Source organism: Heptranchias perlo, chromosome 33 (assembly GCF_035084215.1).
Source record: "Heptranchias perlo isolate sHepPer1 chromosome 33, sHepPer1.hap1, whole genome shotgun sequence".
Taxonomy (NCBI): domain Eukaryota; kingdom Metazoa; phylum Chordata; class Chondrichthyes; order Hexanchiformes; family Hexanchidae; genus Heptranchias; species Heptranchias perlo.
In genome coordinates this window covers 5,145,669-5,162,184 of record NC_090357.1, presented here as the reverse complement: position 1 = coordinate 5,162,184, position 16,516 = coordinate 5,145,669, and the positions used below count along the sequence as shown (strand labels likewise).

At 40.4% G+C, this 16,516-nt stretch overlaps 1 protein-coding gene across 1 annotated transcript in view; it reads left to right on the top strand.

Annotated features, from left to right (window-relative positions):
- Nucleotides 1-497: 497 nt before the first annotated feature.
- LOC137301426 (coxsackievirus and adenovirus receptor homolog) overlaps nt 498-16,516 on the top strand; it is a 32,082-nt gene continuing 16,063 nt past the window's right edge. Inside the window, exons 1-3 of the mRNA XM_067970924.1 lie at nt 498-745; nt 12,345-12,511; nt 13,270-13,468. Of these exons, the coding sequence (XP_067827025.1) occupies nt 694-745; nt 12,345-12,511; nt 13,270-13,468 (418 nt within the window). The 5' untranslated portion in view covers nt 498-693. The remainder of the gene's footprint in view (nt 746-12,344; nt 12,512-13,269; nt 13,469-16,516) is intronic.

The window sequence follows — 16,516 nt, the reverse complement described above, 5'->3', positions numbered from 1 at the left end:
AACAGCAATAAGATAAATGACCAGATAGTCTGTAACACAGATAGTCCGTGAAAAGGGTGGTTATCCTTTTCTTATTCTGTGCTTTCTTATGTTATGTTTGACATAGGATTGAAATCGCGCTGTGTGATGCTAGCACACCATTGCTAGTAATGAATGTGCTAACACTTTTGTATGAAGGAGTCAACCCTTAAATGCGTAACATCTTCATCAAAATAGTGGGCAGGGTACCCATATAAATGTGTTTGTTACCAATATTACATGGCATAATCTCAGCCAAGTCTCTATTTCCATGTGGATGCCAAATACTCACAGCAAGTGCCACATGGAGTGTAGATTGAAAACAAAGCATCAAAGGACATAAAATCGAATAAATTTTTACAGTGATGGTAAGTTTTTTGGGTTCCATAACAGGAACTAATGAAGCAAAGTGTGAAGCAGCTCTTTAGATTTGTTACTGAGTAACCAGCTGCACAGGTTGTACGGATGTGGTCATGACAGCTCTCTCAATAAGCAGGACCTAGAGCTACGGTGATAAGGGACCCAATCACGTCTCAAAAGTTTTATTTCAACCAGCTTATATTTCTTAAACAAATGTTTTGCATTAAAAAGGTGTCCACGAAAGTGGTGAAAATATATAGCTATTGAAACAATTAAAATACCAAGAATTTCCTGAGAAAATATTTTGTAATTAACATGATGCACGAAATATACATTTTGCCGGCTATATTCTTGTGTTTTACAGCAGGTAAGACTTTTCTTTTTGCATTATTTTATTGACTTTTTTTTTAAGTTAGTAATTATTTTCCTGATAATGGGGTTGAAATTGCACAGTGTAATGTTAACATCAATTTTACAATTTGGAGCACACTTTTAGAAAGAAAAGAAAGAAATTGCATTTAAACAGCACCTTTCACAGCCAATGAAGTACTTTGAAAGTGTAGTCACATTTGTAATGTAGGGAAACGCAGCAGCCAATTTGCGCACAGCAATGAGATGAATGACTAAATAATTTGTTTTAGTGATGCTGACTCTGGGATAAATGTTGGCCAGGGCACCATAACTCCTTTACTCTTCATCGAAAAGTGACATGGGATTTTTTTACTTGCACCTGAGAGGGCAGGCAGTCTCAGTTTAACGTCTCATCCAAAAAACGGCACCTCAGATAGTGCAGCACTCCCTCACTAATGCACTAGATTAGATTATGTGCTCTGGAGTGGGGCTTGAACCAGAGTTGAGAGTGCTACCACTGAGCCAAGGCTGACACCTTTTAAAAAATTTACGGGTCAATGCTTTTATTAAAATAGAGGACAGGGGGCTTTCATATAATGTGGTTGCTAATATCACACAGTGTGATTGCAATCCAAGTAAAAGATGTGAACATGAGATGTGTCGGCATGTGAAATGTTCACAACATTTTAAGGTTATGCTTAAAGTGATTCCTATTCAGAAAAAAAAACCAAATTGGCCCATGATATTAATCATCTATCATGAATTCATGGAGAATATTGGGAGGAAGGGGTATATTTTCCAACCTCTTTGTGAACACTAAATACACTGGAACTGCATTCCTCTGTACTCTCATTTTAAAATGCATGGGTTAATGCCAGTCTAAAAATAAGGCAAAGAGGAATTTAGTACAAATGCGTTAAAAGTTCATAAATCAGAAAATAGACTCTAAAGTCTCCATTCCACAGTTTGTGCAGTCTTTTAACTGGACGGTTTTCTCAAGAACACATGATTGCAATATGTTATTACTTGTAATATGCTGTAGTCTGGTAGATTGTTTAAATAACACCAGTCATCACACAGCACACTATGCATATATAGACTGTGTGCAACTTGCACTGTCAGCTGGAAAATATACAATCGAGAGAAAAATAAACAGGGGATATTTTCCTTTCTTGGTAAGAAATTGTACACAACACTGCGATCGCCAATCAAAATTCACCAGATTCTTCTGCTGACGATTTTGAGAGACACAATTTTGTTAGTGGGAATGGCAGAAAACCAATCTACTCTGGCACACTTATAGTTATGCTGCTTACACATTTCTTACACAGCTAACAAGATACTTAATTGCTGTAAATGATGAACATTTTATGAATCCTAGTGTGAACTGTGCAAAACTGAGAATTGGTGTGATCCAAACAACAAACACATCACGCAATGTCATTTTATAATTCAACTTCTACATTTTCATAATTTAATTTGTGAGCATGAACCTACCTTTATATTTGAACAAACGACTGATTCCACAATCAGATGCTTCCAGAGAGCGCAGGTTGGGAAATCGCAGCCATATAGCCAATGAATGTCCATCCGTTACCCTTGCTGAGAGTGGCACAAGTGCTGAATCGGCCTTGGGATGTGCTCCAGATAGAACAAACCCGCATTTTATTTACCATGCTTTTTGAAAAATTATTTATTTTGTTAACTTTTTATTGAGTTCATTACATAGTGATAGCCAGGGCATGTAAAAAAAAGTCACAAAATAAAGAAAAAATTAAAAAAGAGAAAAAGAGGAGGTGCACATCACAACATATGCAGAGGAATAGCAACATTCTGATGTTAGCTTTTTGAAACTATAATATTTCATAGATAGTATTTCCTAAATTAAATAGGTGCAATTCAAAAAGGATTTTAGGAATATAAAAAAATTCAAGTTTTAATCACTAAGATTAGACTATCATTCAATACTGCTGTAAGAATTTCTGTGTTATCAGAATTGGCTTGTGAAATGTTTCTGGTGAAATGGGGAAGAACATAAGAAATTAGAGTAGGAGTAGGCCATACGGCCCCTCGAGCCTGCTCTGCTATTCAATCTCAACTCCACTTTCCTGCCCGATCCCCATATCCCTTGATTCCCCTAGTCCAAAAATCTATCGATCTCAGCCTTGAATATAATCAATGACTCAGCATCCACAGCCTTTGGGGTAGAGAATTCCAAAGATTCACAACCCTCTTCCTCCTTTCTAGAATAGCAGGGGACCTTTCTAGATTCTAGGGAATTTTGGAAGATCAATGCATCCACTATCTCTGCAGCCACCTTTTTATGAACCCTCAGATGCAGGCCATCAGGTCCAGGGGATTTATCAGCTTTTAGTCTCATTTGTTTCTCAAGTACTTTTCCTCTACTGACAATAATTACTTTAAGTTCCTCACTCTCATTAGCCTCTTGGTTCCCCATTATTTCTGGTATGCTTTTTGTGTCGTCTACTGGGAGACAGATACAAAATATTTGTTTAAGGCATCTGCCATTTCCTGATTCCCCATTACAATTTCTCCTGTCTCAGCCTCTGGGAGACCAACATTTACTTTTGCTACCCTTTTCCTTTTTACATATTTGTAGAAGTTCCTACAATCCATTTTTATATTTCTTGCTAGTTTACTTTCATATTCAATTTTCTCCCTTTTTATCAATTTTTTGATCGTCCTTTGCTTGTTTCTAAAACTCTCCCAATCCTCAGGCTTACTACTCTTCTTGGCAACATTATAGGCCTCTTCTTTCAATCTAATACTATCCTCAACTTCTTTGGTTTGCCACGGGTGGATCACTTTTCCCATGATGTTTTTATTTCTCAATGGAATGTACATTTGTTGAAAATATTGAAATGTTCCTTTAAATGTTTGCCATTGCTTTTCAACTGTCATATCCTTTAATTTAATCTACCAATCTACCTTAGCCAATTCGCCCCTCATACCTATGTAATTGGCTTTATTTAAGTTTAAGACTCTCGTTTCGGACTTAAGTATGTCATTTTCAAACTCAATGTGAAATTCTATCATATTATGATCACTCTGCCCCAGAGGATCCTTTACTGTGAGATTACTAATTAACCCTATCTCATTACACAATACAAGATCTAAAATAGCCAATTCCCTGGTTGGTTCCATGACGTATTGCTCTGGGAAACCGTCTCGAAACAGTCCTCCCAATTTGACTAGCCCAGTCTATATGAAGATTAAAGTCCCCCATGATTACTGCATTACCTTTGTTACAAGATCCAATTATTTCATGATTAATACTCCATCCAACAATATAGCTACTATTAGGGGGCCTATAAACTACTCCCATCAGCACTTTTCATCAGCAACTTATCCTAACACTTGCAACGTAAGTGTAACTATAATGTAGAGGTATGTTTATTCAATTATTAATTTTTGTTCCAGAATTATTGTACTTTAGTGGAATGTGAATAATGTTTATTATAGTGTTACGCAGGGCGTGAAGCAGAATACAACAGATGTAATGCAGGTTCTACTCACTGTAAAACCATCAATAGGGGAAAAATATATTGGTACGAAGTTAAAACAATAAATTATAAAATACACAAATATTTTCTTCTCTTCAATGTGTTGATTTGCTTCAAATTTCAAACGGAAACTAAATAAAATATTGCTTTCAAAATTAAAATTTTTACAGCATTCCTGCAATAGGAATTAAAATAGAAGATGAAATTGAATATGTTGTGTATTTAAGAAGTCTATGTTAAAAAAGTATTTCACAACTTCAGGACATCAGCGCTTTAGTTTTTACTTTTGATTGTTGCTGTGCGCAAACAACAATGAGGGATAAGTGACCAGGTAATCTGTTTCTGGCGATATTGGTTGATGGATAAATGTTGGGCAGGATACCAGGAGAACGCCCATGCTTTACTTCGAATGGTGTCATGGGATCTTTAATTGTGCAACTGATATAGTTATAAATAAGAAGGAAATTCAGCACATTTTTTATATAACGATAGGCTCTATCTGCTGGTTTAGATGAATGTTAAAGATCCTATGGCATTATTCAAAGAGCAGCAGGACTTCTTCTGATGTCCTGGTCGCCATTCCAAAGTAATTCATTGTCGTGACAAATGTAGAGCTTTCATCCTGTGACATGCGTCACTTGTATAGATGTTATTTTCACCATATGGTATCCCTGAGATGGATTCCAATAGCTTCACTATAAACTGCAATGTCTGCCTCAGAGTCCAGAAATCTCTGATCAAAAAAAATAGACAAATTAAAGGTTCCTGTGAAAGGCAAGGGGTGCTTTAAACACTAATTCTGCGATTAGCCTGTCAGACAAGACTGTTTGCAAGTTGGCATCTTGGCTTACAGATCAAGAAAATCATTTACACAAGGAAGCAGAGAGCAGCTAGCACCTGTGGACATGTACTCCAGCAACAGTAAGCATTTCAGGAGAAATTTCTTTTAAAATGTTATATTTTGGAAATCTGTGATATAATTATCATAATTTGCATTTATACTCTAATTTGCTACCGACGAGCATTATTAATTTCACATTATTAATTTTATTTGTGACATTATTTTAATAAATGGCCAAACCTGCATTTCAGGGGGGAGAGATGACAATAAACATGCTGAGATCTTATAACCTTACCAGCACACAACAAATGACTGCTGCTTTTCTTTGTGAAATGTTCTTGCAATTCTTATGGCCCCTTGAATTGTCCTTGATTCACCAATGTCCTGCTCCTCTTTCATGAAAAGTAATATTTATCCTTCCTTAAATGTGATTTCTGTTATTTTTTTAAACTAGTTTGGTAAGCTTTCCATTAAATCTGGAATAGCATGGATGAATGACCATTACAAAAGAGCACTGACCTAATTTGCTTACAATTTCAATAAGTAGGATCTGCAATGCTTTAAGAATGTGGCTAGCACTTACGTTAAAAGCGCGCAAAAAATGCGTTTTGTTACTTGCAAAAAACAAGAAAATGTGATAAAACAAAACCAAAACAAAGCTTAATTTTAGAACTGAGCTTTCAGAATGTCACAATAGGACCAGTCCATTCAAACCATAGTTGTGCTTAGAAGCACATTTGACCTTTTGTGTTTTCATCTTTTGCACATATATCTATGTTAGAGTGTTAAAATGCAATAGCACATCAAGAGGTTGATGTGATGTTGAAAAACCATAACAGCAAAGCTCAATACCATCTGAACTCTGAGATGTATCACAGTTTTGAAACATATTTCTACCTGTTATTCTTTTCTGTCTATTCCGAAACAGTAATTTTGACCATTGAGCCATTTAACAATTGTTCTTGGGTACTTTTAATTTAGAGGAACTAAGGAATACTGTAGAAAGGACAATCATTTGCATTTGGGAACATATTTAATTCAGGAGTTGTCCATTGAACCTTAAAAGGCCTCAGTCATTTTGTGTGAATTAGAGCCAAGTCATAATACCATCAAGCATGGGGAAATTATTTACCCTATCGTGTAAATGAGGTTGTAAAACGGTAACAAATATAAATGAAGCTATAGTCTTTCATCATCCAAAAAAGTGTTAAGTATCTCTTATGGATGAAAAGATTGTGAGATAATAGACCAGAAATTACTGTTTTTGCTTTAATCATGGGTTAACTGAGCATTGCTTATGCTGTTTAATTATTATAAAGCACAGTTTCTAACCCATGATTTTGCTGATTTTCTTTGGTGCATGAAAGTCAACATACAGGGGTAGATCTTGACTTTGTGCGATGGTGCAAAACGGGTGATAGCGAGTCGGCAGCCTGTTTTACATCTCATTGAAGTCAACGGAAATAAAAATCGAGAGAGATGTGAAACGGGCTGCTGACTCGCTATCACTCATTTTACGCATTCGGACAAAGTTAAGATCTACCTGTGTGTGCTTTATCACACAATGAGGCATCCAACGAAAGAGTAGCAACAATAACCCTGGCCAGTACCCTTTACAGCATTAAGTAGCAACTTCAAACATAGAAATTGTGCATGTTAGCTCTATCCAGCTCATTTACAAATTGAGTTTAAAAACTGTTAGAGCTTAAGATCAAGAGTTCGTAAAGGAATCCATCTTGTATGAAAATAATTTATTTATATTAAGTTCCATTTTATATTAACCTCTATAGTTGAAAACTTAAATTTGGAATTCTGCAAATGGTTAACTGTGCAATTTCTGTACAAAAGTTGTGAGCAGCCTGCTTCTGGGCCAGGCTACACATTGTTAACATTTAGAGCTTAAGTTATCTGTAACTAACCACAATAATACATTCTATATTTTGCTAACCCTAAACACCAGCCTCTTAGTCTTGGGACCATGGATGTTACATGGAGATAAAAGTTTAGAATGCCAGGAATATCTTGATAATGGGTGGTGAAAATGGGTGCAAAGTTAATAAATGTACACAGGGGAACGAGCAAAATCGAGTTTTGATGACCAGGCACTAGGGGCTCTGATTGTAGGAGGTTGGTCGACAATGGAACAGTTAACCGCCCTCTCCTGAAGCACATTATTGAGCAGACTGCTGAGCATGTGAATGCTAGCTCGCAACCTGGCGGGATTTCAGAAGAAAGATTACAGGCCTCAAGAAATCCACTGAGTTAAGTCAAGAATATTTTACATGTAAGACATGCACCTGCCATAAGTGAGCATGCAAGAAAGTCAACACTGGCAAACTTCTGCCCTTCCCTGCTTCTCAATGAAAACCAGCATGAGGATGCTAACCATGGCAGTATTGCCATTAAAGTACCAGAACAATGAATGAGAATATTTATGTAATATGAAAGACGCAAACGATTGCGCACAGCAAAAACTGCAAATTAAGTTTTGATAAGGAATGTTTGGTAGTAGATCAAAAAGGGTGATGCCTATTCAGTGAAAACATGCAGTAAGCCACAGAAACTGTGCTCTATGAACATTCAGTACATCAATGTTATTCTTCTAGCAGCCGTTCAAAATGGCCTACAACTGAGCTGGACGGGGCTGCATTGGCAGTGGGCCCAGATCTCTTACCAAGTTTGAGGAGGTCACATTGGAAATCATTGGCAAGGTGTACAGAGGAAGTGGGGAGTCAGTGAAGCTGGAGTCAACCATTGAACTTATGGCTAATACCGTTCATGTAACATTGTCCTACTGAATAACTGCCATGAAAACTCACATTTAACTTGAGTAATATCAGAGAAAATGCCATTAGGTAATTTTCCTTTCAGCGGGGGTGGGAAATTGACGGTAGTGAATCGACTGCCCATCATACCCTCTCCCCGGTTTTCCTTTCCCTTGACTTCAAAAATGTCACAATGTTGGCCACATTAACTACACTGGAGCACCACTATCATCACATGGTATTTTCTCTGATATTATTCAAGTTGAGTGCTTTCATGCCGATGCCGTCAACCATCTAGTCCCAATTACATAAAAATAAAATTTTACAGCTCAGGAACAGGCCATTCGGCCCAACTGGTCCATGTGGTGTTTATGCTCCACAGGAGCCTCCTTCCACCTTAATTCATCTCACCCTATCAACATATCCTTTTTTATATATAGAGCCTCATCACCTTGGTCACCTGTCCTAATATCTCCTTACGCGGCTCGGTGTCAAATTTTGTTTGATAATGCTCCTGTGAAATGCCTTGGGACATTTTACTACGTTAAAGGTGCAAAATAAATGCAAGTTGTTGTTTTCCCTCTGAATGACCCAAAGCACTTTACAACCAATGGATGGCAGTTGAGTGACTTCAACAGAATATTTGTAGTTGTATAATTATCTATCTGGATGTTTATAAAAGTCAGAACAGTACCAGATGTGGCTAACTGCGTTGCGGGGTCATCGGATTGCAACCACAATCCCAGCAGGCTGACGATGGAACCTCGTAGCCAGCCAGAAAACTTACTCTTTCCATTATGGAATCACTGAGATACAGCAGTAAGGCAAAGTAACTCGCACTGCAATGTTGCAATCAACTAACAGACACAAAGGGAAAATACCGTAGCAAATTCTCCTGACAATTTCTCTGGATACACATTATGGTAGAAATAAAAATAGTGACTTGAATTGTGTATTATGCCAACTATTTATGTGTCAGTACTTAGGATAAGGCAGGGCCGGAGCAGAAGTTTGGAATAGATGGGACTTGAGGAACATTGCAGGAAAGTGTTGGAGAAGGTGGTTTGGGAAAGGAAAATTTGCATGTATGTATTGACGATTTTTTAAAAATAGGTCTGCTTTGGTAATTACTAGAAAGCATCTTGGATTGGTGCCTGCCACAGAAGTCTTCCTTACTACAACGGTGGTTCTGGAGTTAATTCCTTCTTTTCACTTTCAGTCACCTTTTCTCCAGGGCTTTAGCATTCTGCTCTTCTTCTTGCATGGTGAGATCTCTTTGCAGAGCGAAGCAATGCAGCATATAGGAGACAGTGAATATACTCGAGATCCTGGAAGTGCTGTACTTTAAGAGCCCCACCATCCCTTCCAATTAATTTAGACATCTAAAGCGCTACACCAAGATCCCAACTGTATTATCTAATATTACCCTGTTGTAACATGTGCTTCATTGTACCTGCGCTCCATTACTGTGAGTGGTTCTCGCAGAGGTGTTATGAGCCGTGGCTGCAAAGGGTATCCTTGGTCTCCCACCAGTCAACCTTCAACTCTTCTTCCAGTTTCAAAGAACAGTCTGATGGCGAGCATCCAATGTTGGCAAATGAGGTGCAGAGGCCTGAGGCTTAATTCAAAAGCATGCTTAAGATTGCCATTCTGCTGACCATAGATTATTGCATACATGCCAATCGCCAATGTTTGTTTTTTTTTTATTCGTTCATGGGATGTGGGCGTCGCTGGCGAGGCCAGCATTTATTGCCCATCCCTAATTGCCCTTGAGAAGGTGGTGGTGAGCCGACTTCTTGAACCACTGCAGTCTGTGTGGTGAAGGTTCCCCCACAGTGCTGTTAGGAAGGGAGTTCCAGGATTTTAACCCAGCGATGATGAAGGAACGGCGATATATTTCCAAGTCGGGATGGTGTGTGACTTGGAGGGGAACGTGCAGATGGTGTTGTTCCCATGTGCCTGCTGCACTTGTCCTTCTAGGTGGTAGAGGTCGTGGGTTTGGGAGGTGGTGTCGAAGAAGCCTTGGCGAGTTGCTGCAGTGCATCCTGTGGATGGTACACACTGCAGCCACTGTGCGCCAGTGGTGAAGGGAGTGAATGTTTAGGGCGGTGGATGGGGTGCCAATCAAGCGGGCTGCTTTGTCCTGGATGGTGTCGAGCTTCTTGAGTGTTGTTGGAGCTGCACTCATCCAGGCAAGTGGAGAGTATTCCATCACACGCCTGACTTGTTGCTTGTAGATGGTGGAAATGCTTTGGGGAGTCAGGAGGTGAGTCACTCGCCGCAGAATATCCAGCCTCTGACCTGCTCTTGTAGCCACAGTATTTATATGGCTGGTCCAGTTAAGTTTCTGGTCAATGGTGACCCCCAGGATGTTGATGGTGGGGGATTCGGCAATGGTAATGCCGTTGAATGTCAAGGGAATGTGGTTAGACTCTCTCTTGTTGGAGATGGTCATTGCCTGGCACTTGTCTGGTGCGAATGTTACTTGCCACTTATGAGCCCAAGCCTGGATGTTGTCCAGGTCTAGCTGCATGCGGGCTCTGACTGCTTCATTATTTGAGGGGTTGCAAATGGAACTTAACACTGTGCAATCATCAGCAAACATCCCCATTTCTGACCTTATGATGGAGGGAAGGTCATTGATGAAGCAGCTGAAGATGGTTGGGCCTAGGACACTGCCCTGAGGAACTCCTGTAGCAATTTCCTGGGGCTGAGATGATTGGCCTCCAACAACCACTACCATCTTCCTTTGTGCTAGGTATGACTCCAGCCACTAGAGAGTTTTCCCCCTGATTCCCATTGACTTCAATTTTACTAGGGCTCCTTGGTGCCACACTCGGTCAAATGCTGCCTTGATGTCAAGGGCAGTCACTCTCACCTCACCTCTGGAATTCAGCTCTTTTATCCATGTTTGGACCTAGGCTGTAATGAGGTCTGGAGCCGAGTGGTCCTGGCGGAACCCAAACTGAGCATCGGTGAGCAAGTTATTGATGAGTAAGTGCCGCTTGATAACACTGTCGACGACACCTTCCATCACTTTGCTGATGATTGAGAGTAGACTGATGGGGCGGTAATTGGCCGGATTGGATTTGTCCTGCTTTTTGTGGACAGGACATACCTGGGCAATTTTCCACATCGTCGGGTAGATGCCAGTGTTGTAGCTGTACTGGAACAGTTTGGCTAGAGGCGCGGCTAGTTCTGGAGCACAAGCCTTCAGCACTACAGCCGGGATGTTGTCGGGGCCCATAGCCTTTGCTGTATCCAATGCACTCAGCCGTTTCTTGATATCACGTGGAGTAAATCGAATTGGCTGAAGACTGGCTTCCGTGATGGTGGGGATATCGGGAGGAGGCCGAGATGCATCATCTTGCTGACATCCTGCTGACATCATGCTGACAATCATCATTATAGGAGCCTAGTCAACATCAGCAATCAGTGACATTAATAGCAGACTGGGCTCCTGATCCTCAAATCTGATGACTAATACACTGGAGGCAGGAACTCTTACAAGGATAGGAGTTCCTGCCTACCCTATCTAGAGGCTGCAATCCTGTGCTGGGTGTGGCATTGAGAGGGTCAAGGAACCTGTTCCAGTACGTTAGCCACTCAGATTAAAGAGGGACTTAGGGAGCACCGAGGGGTAGAATGGATGGCAGTGAAAGGGGAAGGATGGCAGCACAAGAAGGGAGGGTAGTAAATCTTTGGAATTCTCGATCGCAGAGGGATGTGGATACTCAGTCATTGAGTATATTCAAGACTGAGATCGATAGATTTTTGGACTAAGGGAATCAAGGGATATGGGGATGGGGCAGGAAAGTGGAGTTCAGGTAGAAGATCAGCCGTGATCTTATTTAATGACGGAGCAGGCTCAAGGGGCCATGTGGCCTACTCCTGAATCTATTTGTTATGTTCTTGTGAATTGGATGGCAGTGAAAGGGAGAATGGCAATAAAAGAGGAAAATGTGAAAAGGATGGCAATGAAAGAGGCAAATGGACAGGCAATGTAGGGGAGAGGGAATGGGAAATGAAGGGGAGAGGAAAGAGGAAATACATGGCAATGGAAGGAAGGGGGTGAAAAATGGATGAGAGGGAAGGGGCAGAAGCTGGGAATGACGCTCTGGAGAGAAGAAGGGAGAAGCTGGAAGCAGTGCTTAAGTATGCATCAGATTAACATTAAAAAAAAATCAAAATTTTCCAGGGAACCATGCTCCAAGTGCCCTAGAAATGTGCCACCAATTTTGTGCCATCAACATTTGAATTTTCTCTTCAGGATTTCATGTTTTTTTTCCTCTCCAATACAAGTTAAGGAATGTTGTCTATACCTACAGCTTAAGTTACAAAGGCCATTTAACTTGATTTCACATGTCTGGGTCGATCTTGAGTTATGGGCTTTTGTGAAGCTGTTGGTCAACTTTTGCTAGTTTTCTAGGTTGGCAATGAATGTTGTTACTAGTTTAATACTTAACTTACTTTTTATATTCCAAGCACCACCAGATACAACAGCTGAAACAAAAAACTACAGCACAATTTGGAAGCAAGCTGGAGATAATGTCACCCTGCCGTGTAAATACCGCTGGAGATCAGATCAAAATAGCAACTTGGACATCGAGTGGATGATCAAAAGTACAGACATTAACAAGACAGATAAGATGGTAACAATTTTAAATGATATGGCTTTGTAACTAGAGACTGAATAAAAAAGATTATCGAAGTAGTATCTATTTTCTAGCATAAGTCAATCAGTTTGTTTGATTACTAAATTTCAGACCAGAACAAGCGACACAATGGTCCTTTTGGAGTTTCAATAAACCCATCAAAAGTGGCTAGTAGCAAGTTCACACTTAGCTCCTAATTCTGTCCGTGCCATCGTGGGGAGGCACGGAATGGAGGCGAGGAGTTTTCACCCTGAGTAATTTTTGCACAGAAGAGATCTGATCCACCCAGGAAAGGGGAAGAATGAAACAGGGATCAATGGGGAGATATAAAAAAAAAATATGTGGATAAAAATAGAAAATGAAAAGAAAGGCTAGGTACATTACTGAACATCAGATTAGAAAAAAGTCAAACATGATCATTTGCTAAAGCAAAGTATCTACAGTGAATTGTCCTGCATTTGTTTTGCATCTTCATGTGACAATACAGATGAGGTCATTAATCCAATATATGGAGGGTCACAATCATGAACTTGCATCTTACTAATTCAATGGTACAGCAATTTGGAGCTTCAGCCTTCCTGCAATTTTGCCAGTGATAACATCAGACTACATTAAGATGTCTCACTGCTGATATTCGGGGGCTATTACTTTTCAAGTGTAATGACTTTCACATTTGCACATTCTCACCTGATGTGGTCTGAAGATGGAGCACAGCCCATCAAAGAGTTGTAACTCCATATTTATCTTTGTGGCAGATTGCAACATTCTCTGGTGGAAAGGTTTATACGTATTCTGATCTGCAGCAGGAAATCTCCTTTTCATCTGAAAATGGCAGTGGGGGAGATACTTCACTCCACATTGAGTCACTGGCTGTAGCTGACAGTGGAATCTACCACTGTAAAGTGAAGAAAGAAGGCACGATTTATCAAGAAATTTTGAATTTAACTGTACACGGTAGGTCTTTATGTGTTAATGTACTTGTAGTCAAGATAGGGAGTTGTGTACACAGTGCACATAACCCCCGTCACATGCTGAATTCAGTTTCACACATACACAGATTCCTCCTACTCACAATTCTTTTTAGATTGGGCACCTTGCTGATGAATTGGGGCCATCCTCAGAAATGCATTGATATCCCTGTATTTTCTAAAAATGATCTCCTTGTCATGTGCACACTTTCCCTTTTCTCTGTTGAGGGTCCAGCACCTTCTTTTGAAGCATTTTCTTCCCTTGTCCTTGGTTTTCCCTGCTCCAGATTCCAGGTCTCCATTCAATACCGCTCCGAGACCAACTGCAAGATCATGTGTGGATTTATCTTTCAATTTGCCTCTTTCTCAATGTGGAAAGCGCATAACCTCGCTAGGTATGTGTTCTGGCAACCTGTCACTAAGGTGTCAGTCGTGGCTCAGCGGTAGCACTCTCGCCTCTAAATTTTCTGATCTGCAGCAGAGAATCTCCTTTTCATCTGAAAATGGCAGTGGGGGAGATGCTTCACTCCACACTGAGTCACTGGCTGCAGCTGACAGTGGAATCTACCACTGCAAAGTGAAGAAAGAAGGCAAGATTTATCAAGGAATTTTTAATTTAATTGTGCACAGTAGGTCTTCATCTGTTAACGTACTTGTAGTGTGGAATTAAGTTACAGCATTGAGTACACATATCATATGTCACATACTGAATTCTGTTGCCCATATATCCATTATTCCCAGTAACAATTCATTATGGTTTGAGTGCTTTCCTGCAGAGTTAGCACTATTATCATAAACATATTGATGTTATTGTTTTTTAAAACTATATCCTTGTGATCTGCGCATTCATTTTCCCTAGTTAAGGGTTAGATATTGTCTTAGTTAAAATAATTTTCTTCTTTTACGCCTCTTGGTTCATTGGATTCTCTTTCACACGCCGATTCCTCATAGTTACTCAGTCCTCATTTGCGATTGTGTACTTCATTACAGATAGAATCATAAAATGGTCACAGCACAGAAGGAGGCCATTCGGCCCGTCGAGCCTGAGCCGGCTCTCTGCAAGAGTTATCCAGCTAGTCCCACTTCCTCGCCCTTTCCCTGTAGCCCTGCAAATTTTTTCCCTTCAAATACTTATCCAATTCCCTTTTGAAAGCCATGATTGAATCTGTCCCCACCACCCCTTCCGGCAGTGCATTCCAGATCACAACCACTCGCTGTGTAAAAACGTTTATTCTCATGTCGCCTTTGGTTCTTTTGCCAATCACCTTAAATCTATGTCCTCTGGTTCTTGACGCTTCCACCAATGGGAACAGTTTTTCTCTATCTACTCTGTCTCGGCCCCTCATGATTTTGAACACCTCTATCAAATCTCCTTGCAACCGTCTCTGCTCTAAGGAGAACAAGCCCAGCTTCTCCAGTCTATCCACGTAACTGATGTCCTTCATCCCTGGAACCATTCTAGTAAATCTCTTCTGCACCCTAAGGCCTTCACATTCTTCGAAAGTGCGGTGCCCGGAACTGGACACAATTCTCCAGTTGTCAGGAAGGGGTTTATTTTCCTGTCTTTTTCAAAAACAATATACACCCGCTTTTTATTTTATTGTAGAGATTTAAAATTGCCCAGCCTCCACCTATGCTGATCCAAAACCAGCCACCAGGTGGAGTGTGAGAGTTGCGCAAGCTGGCTCTCCCTCCATTCCTCTCTCTATAGTGAAGTGTGCTGCATCTGTTTTGCACCTTCACAAGACAATAAAGCTCAGGTCATTAATCCAGAGTATGGAGGATCACAGCCGTGAACTCGCATCTTACCCATTCCATGGTTTAGCAAGTTGGGGCTTCAACGTTCCATGATAGCACACGGTGTCTAAATTAAGATAACTTTCCTACAATTTTGCCAGTGTTAACATCAGACAACATTAACATAGGAACATAGGAACAGGAGTAGGCCATTCAGCCCCTCGTGCCTGCTCCGCCATTTGATAAGATCATGGCTGATCTCTGATCTAACTCCATATACCCGCCTTTGGCCCATATCCCTTAATACCTTTGATTGTCAAAAAGCTATCTATCTCAGATTTAAATTTAGCAATTGAGCTAGTATCAATTGCCGTTTGCGGAAGAGAGTTCCAAACTTCTACTTTGTGTGTAGAAATGTTTTCTAATCTCGCTCCTGAAAGGTCTGGCTCTAATTTTTAGACTGTGCCCCCTACTCCTAGAATCCCCAACCAGCGGAAATAGTTTCTCTCTATCCACCCTATCCGTTCCCCTTAATATCTTATAAACTTCGATCAGATCACCCCTTAACCTTCGAAACTCCAGAGAATACAACCCCAATTTGTGCATTTTCTCCTCGTAACTTAACCCTTGAAGTCCGGGTATCATTCTAGTAAACCTACGCTGCACTCCCTCCAAGGCCAATATGTCCTTCCGAAGGTGCGGTGCCCAGAACTGCTCACAGTACTCCAGGTGCGGTCTAACCAGGGTTTTGTATAGCTGCAGCATAACTTCTGCCCCCTTGTACTCCAGTCCTCTAGATATAAAGGACAGCATTCCATTAGCCTTATAGATTATTTTCTGCACCTGTTCATGACACTTCAATGATCTATGTACCTGAACCACTAGGTCCCTTTGGACATCCACTATTTTTAACTTTTTACCATTTAGAAAGTACCCTGTTCTATCCTATTTTGGTCCAAAGTGGATGACCTCACATTTGTCTACATTGAATTCCATTTGCCACAATTTTGCCCATTCACCTAATTTATCAATATCGCTTTATAATTTTATGTTTTCATCTACACTGCTTACAATGCCACCAATCTTTGTGTCATCGGCAAACTTAGATATGAGACTTTCTATGCCTTCATCTAAGTCGTTAATAAATATTGTGAATAATTGAGGCCCCAAGACAGATCCCTGTGGGACTCCACTAATCACATCCTGCCAATGTGAGTACCTTCCCATTATCCCTACTCTCTGTCGTCTTTCGCTCAGCCAACTTCCTAACTAAGTCCGTACTTTTCCCTCGATTACA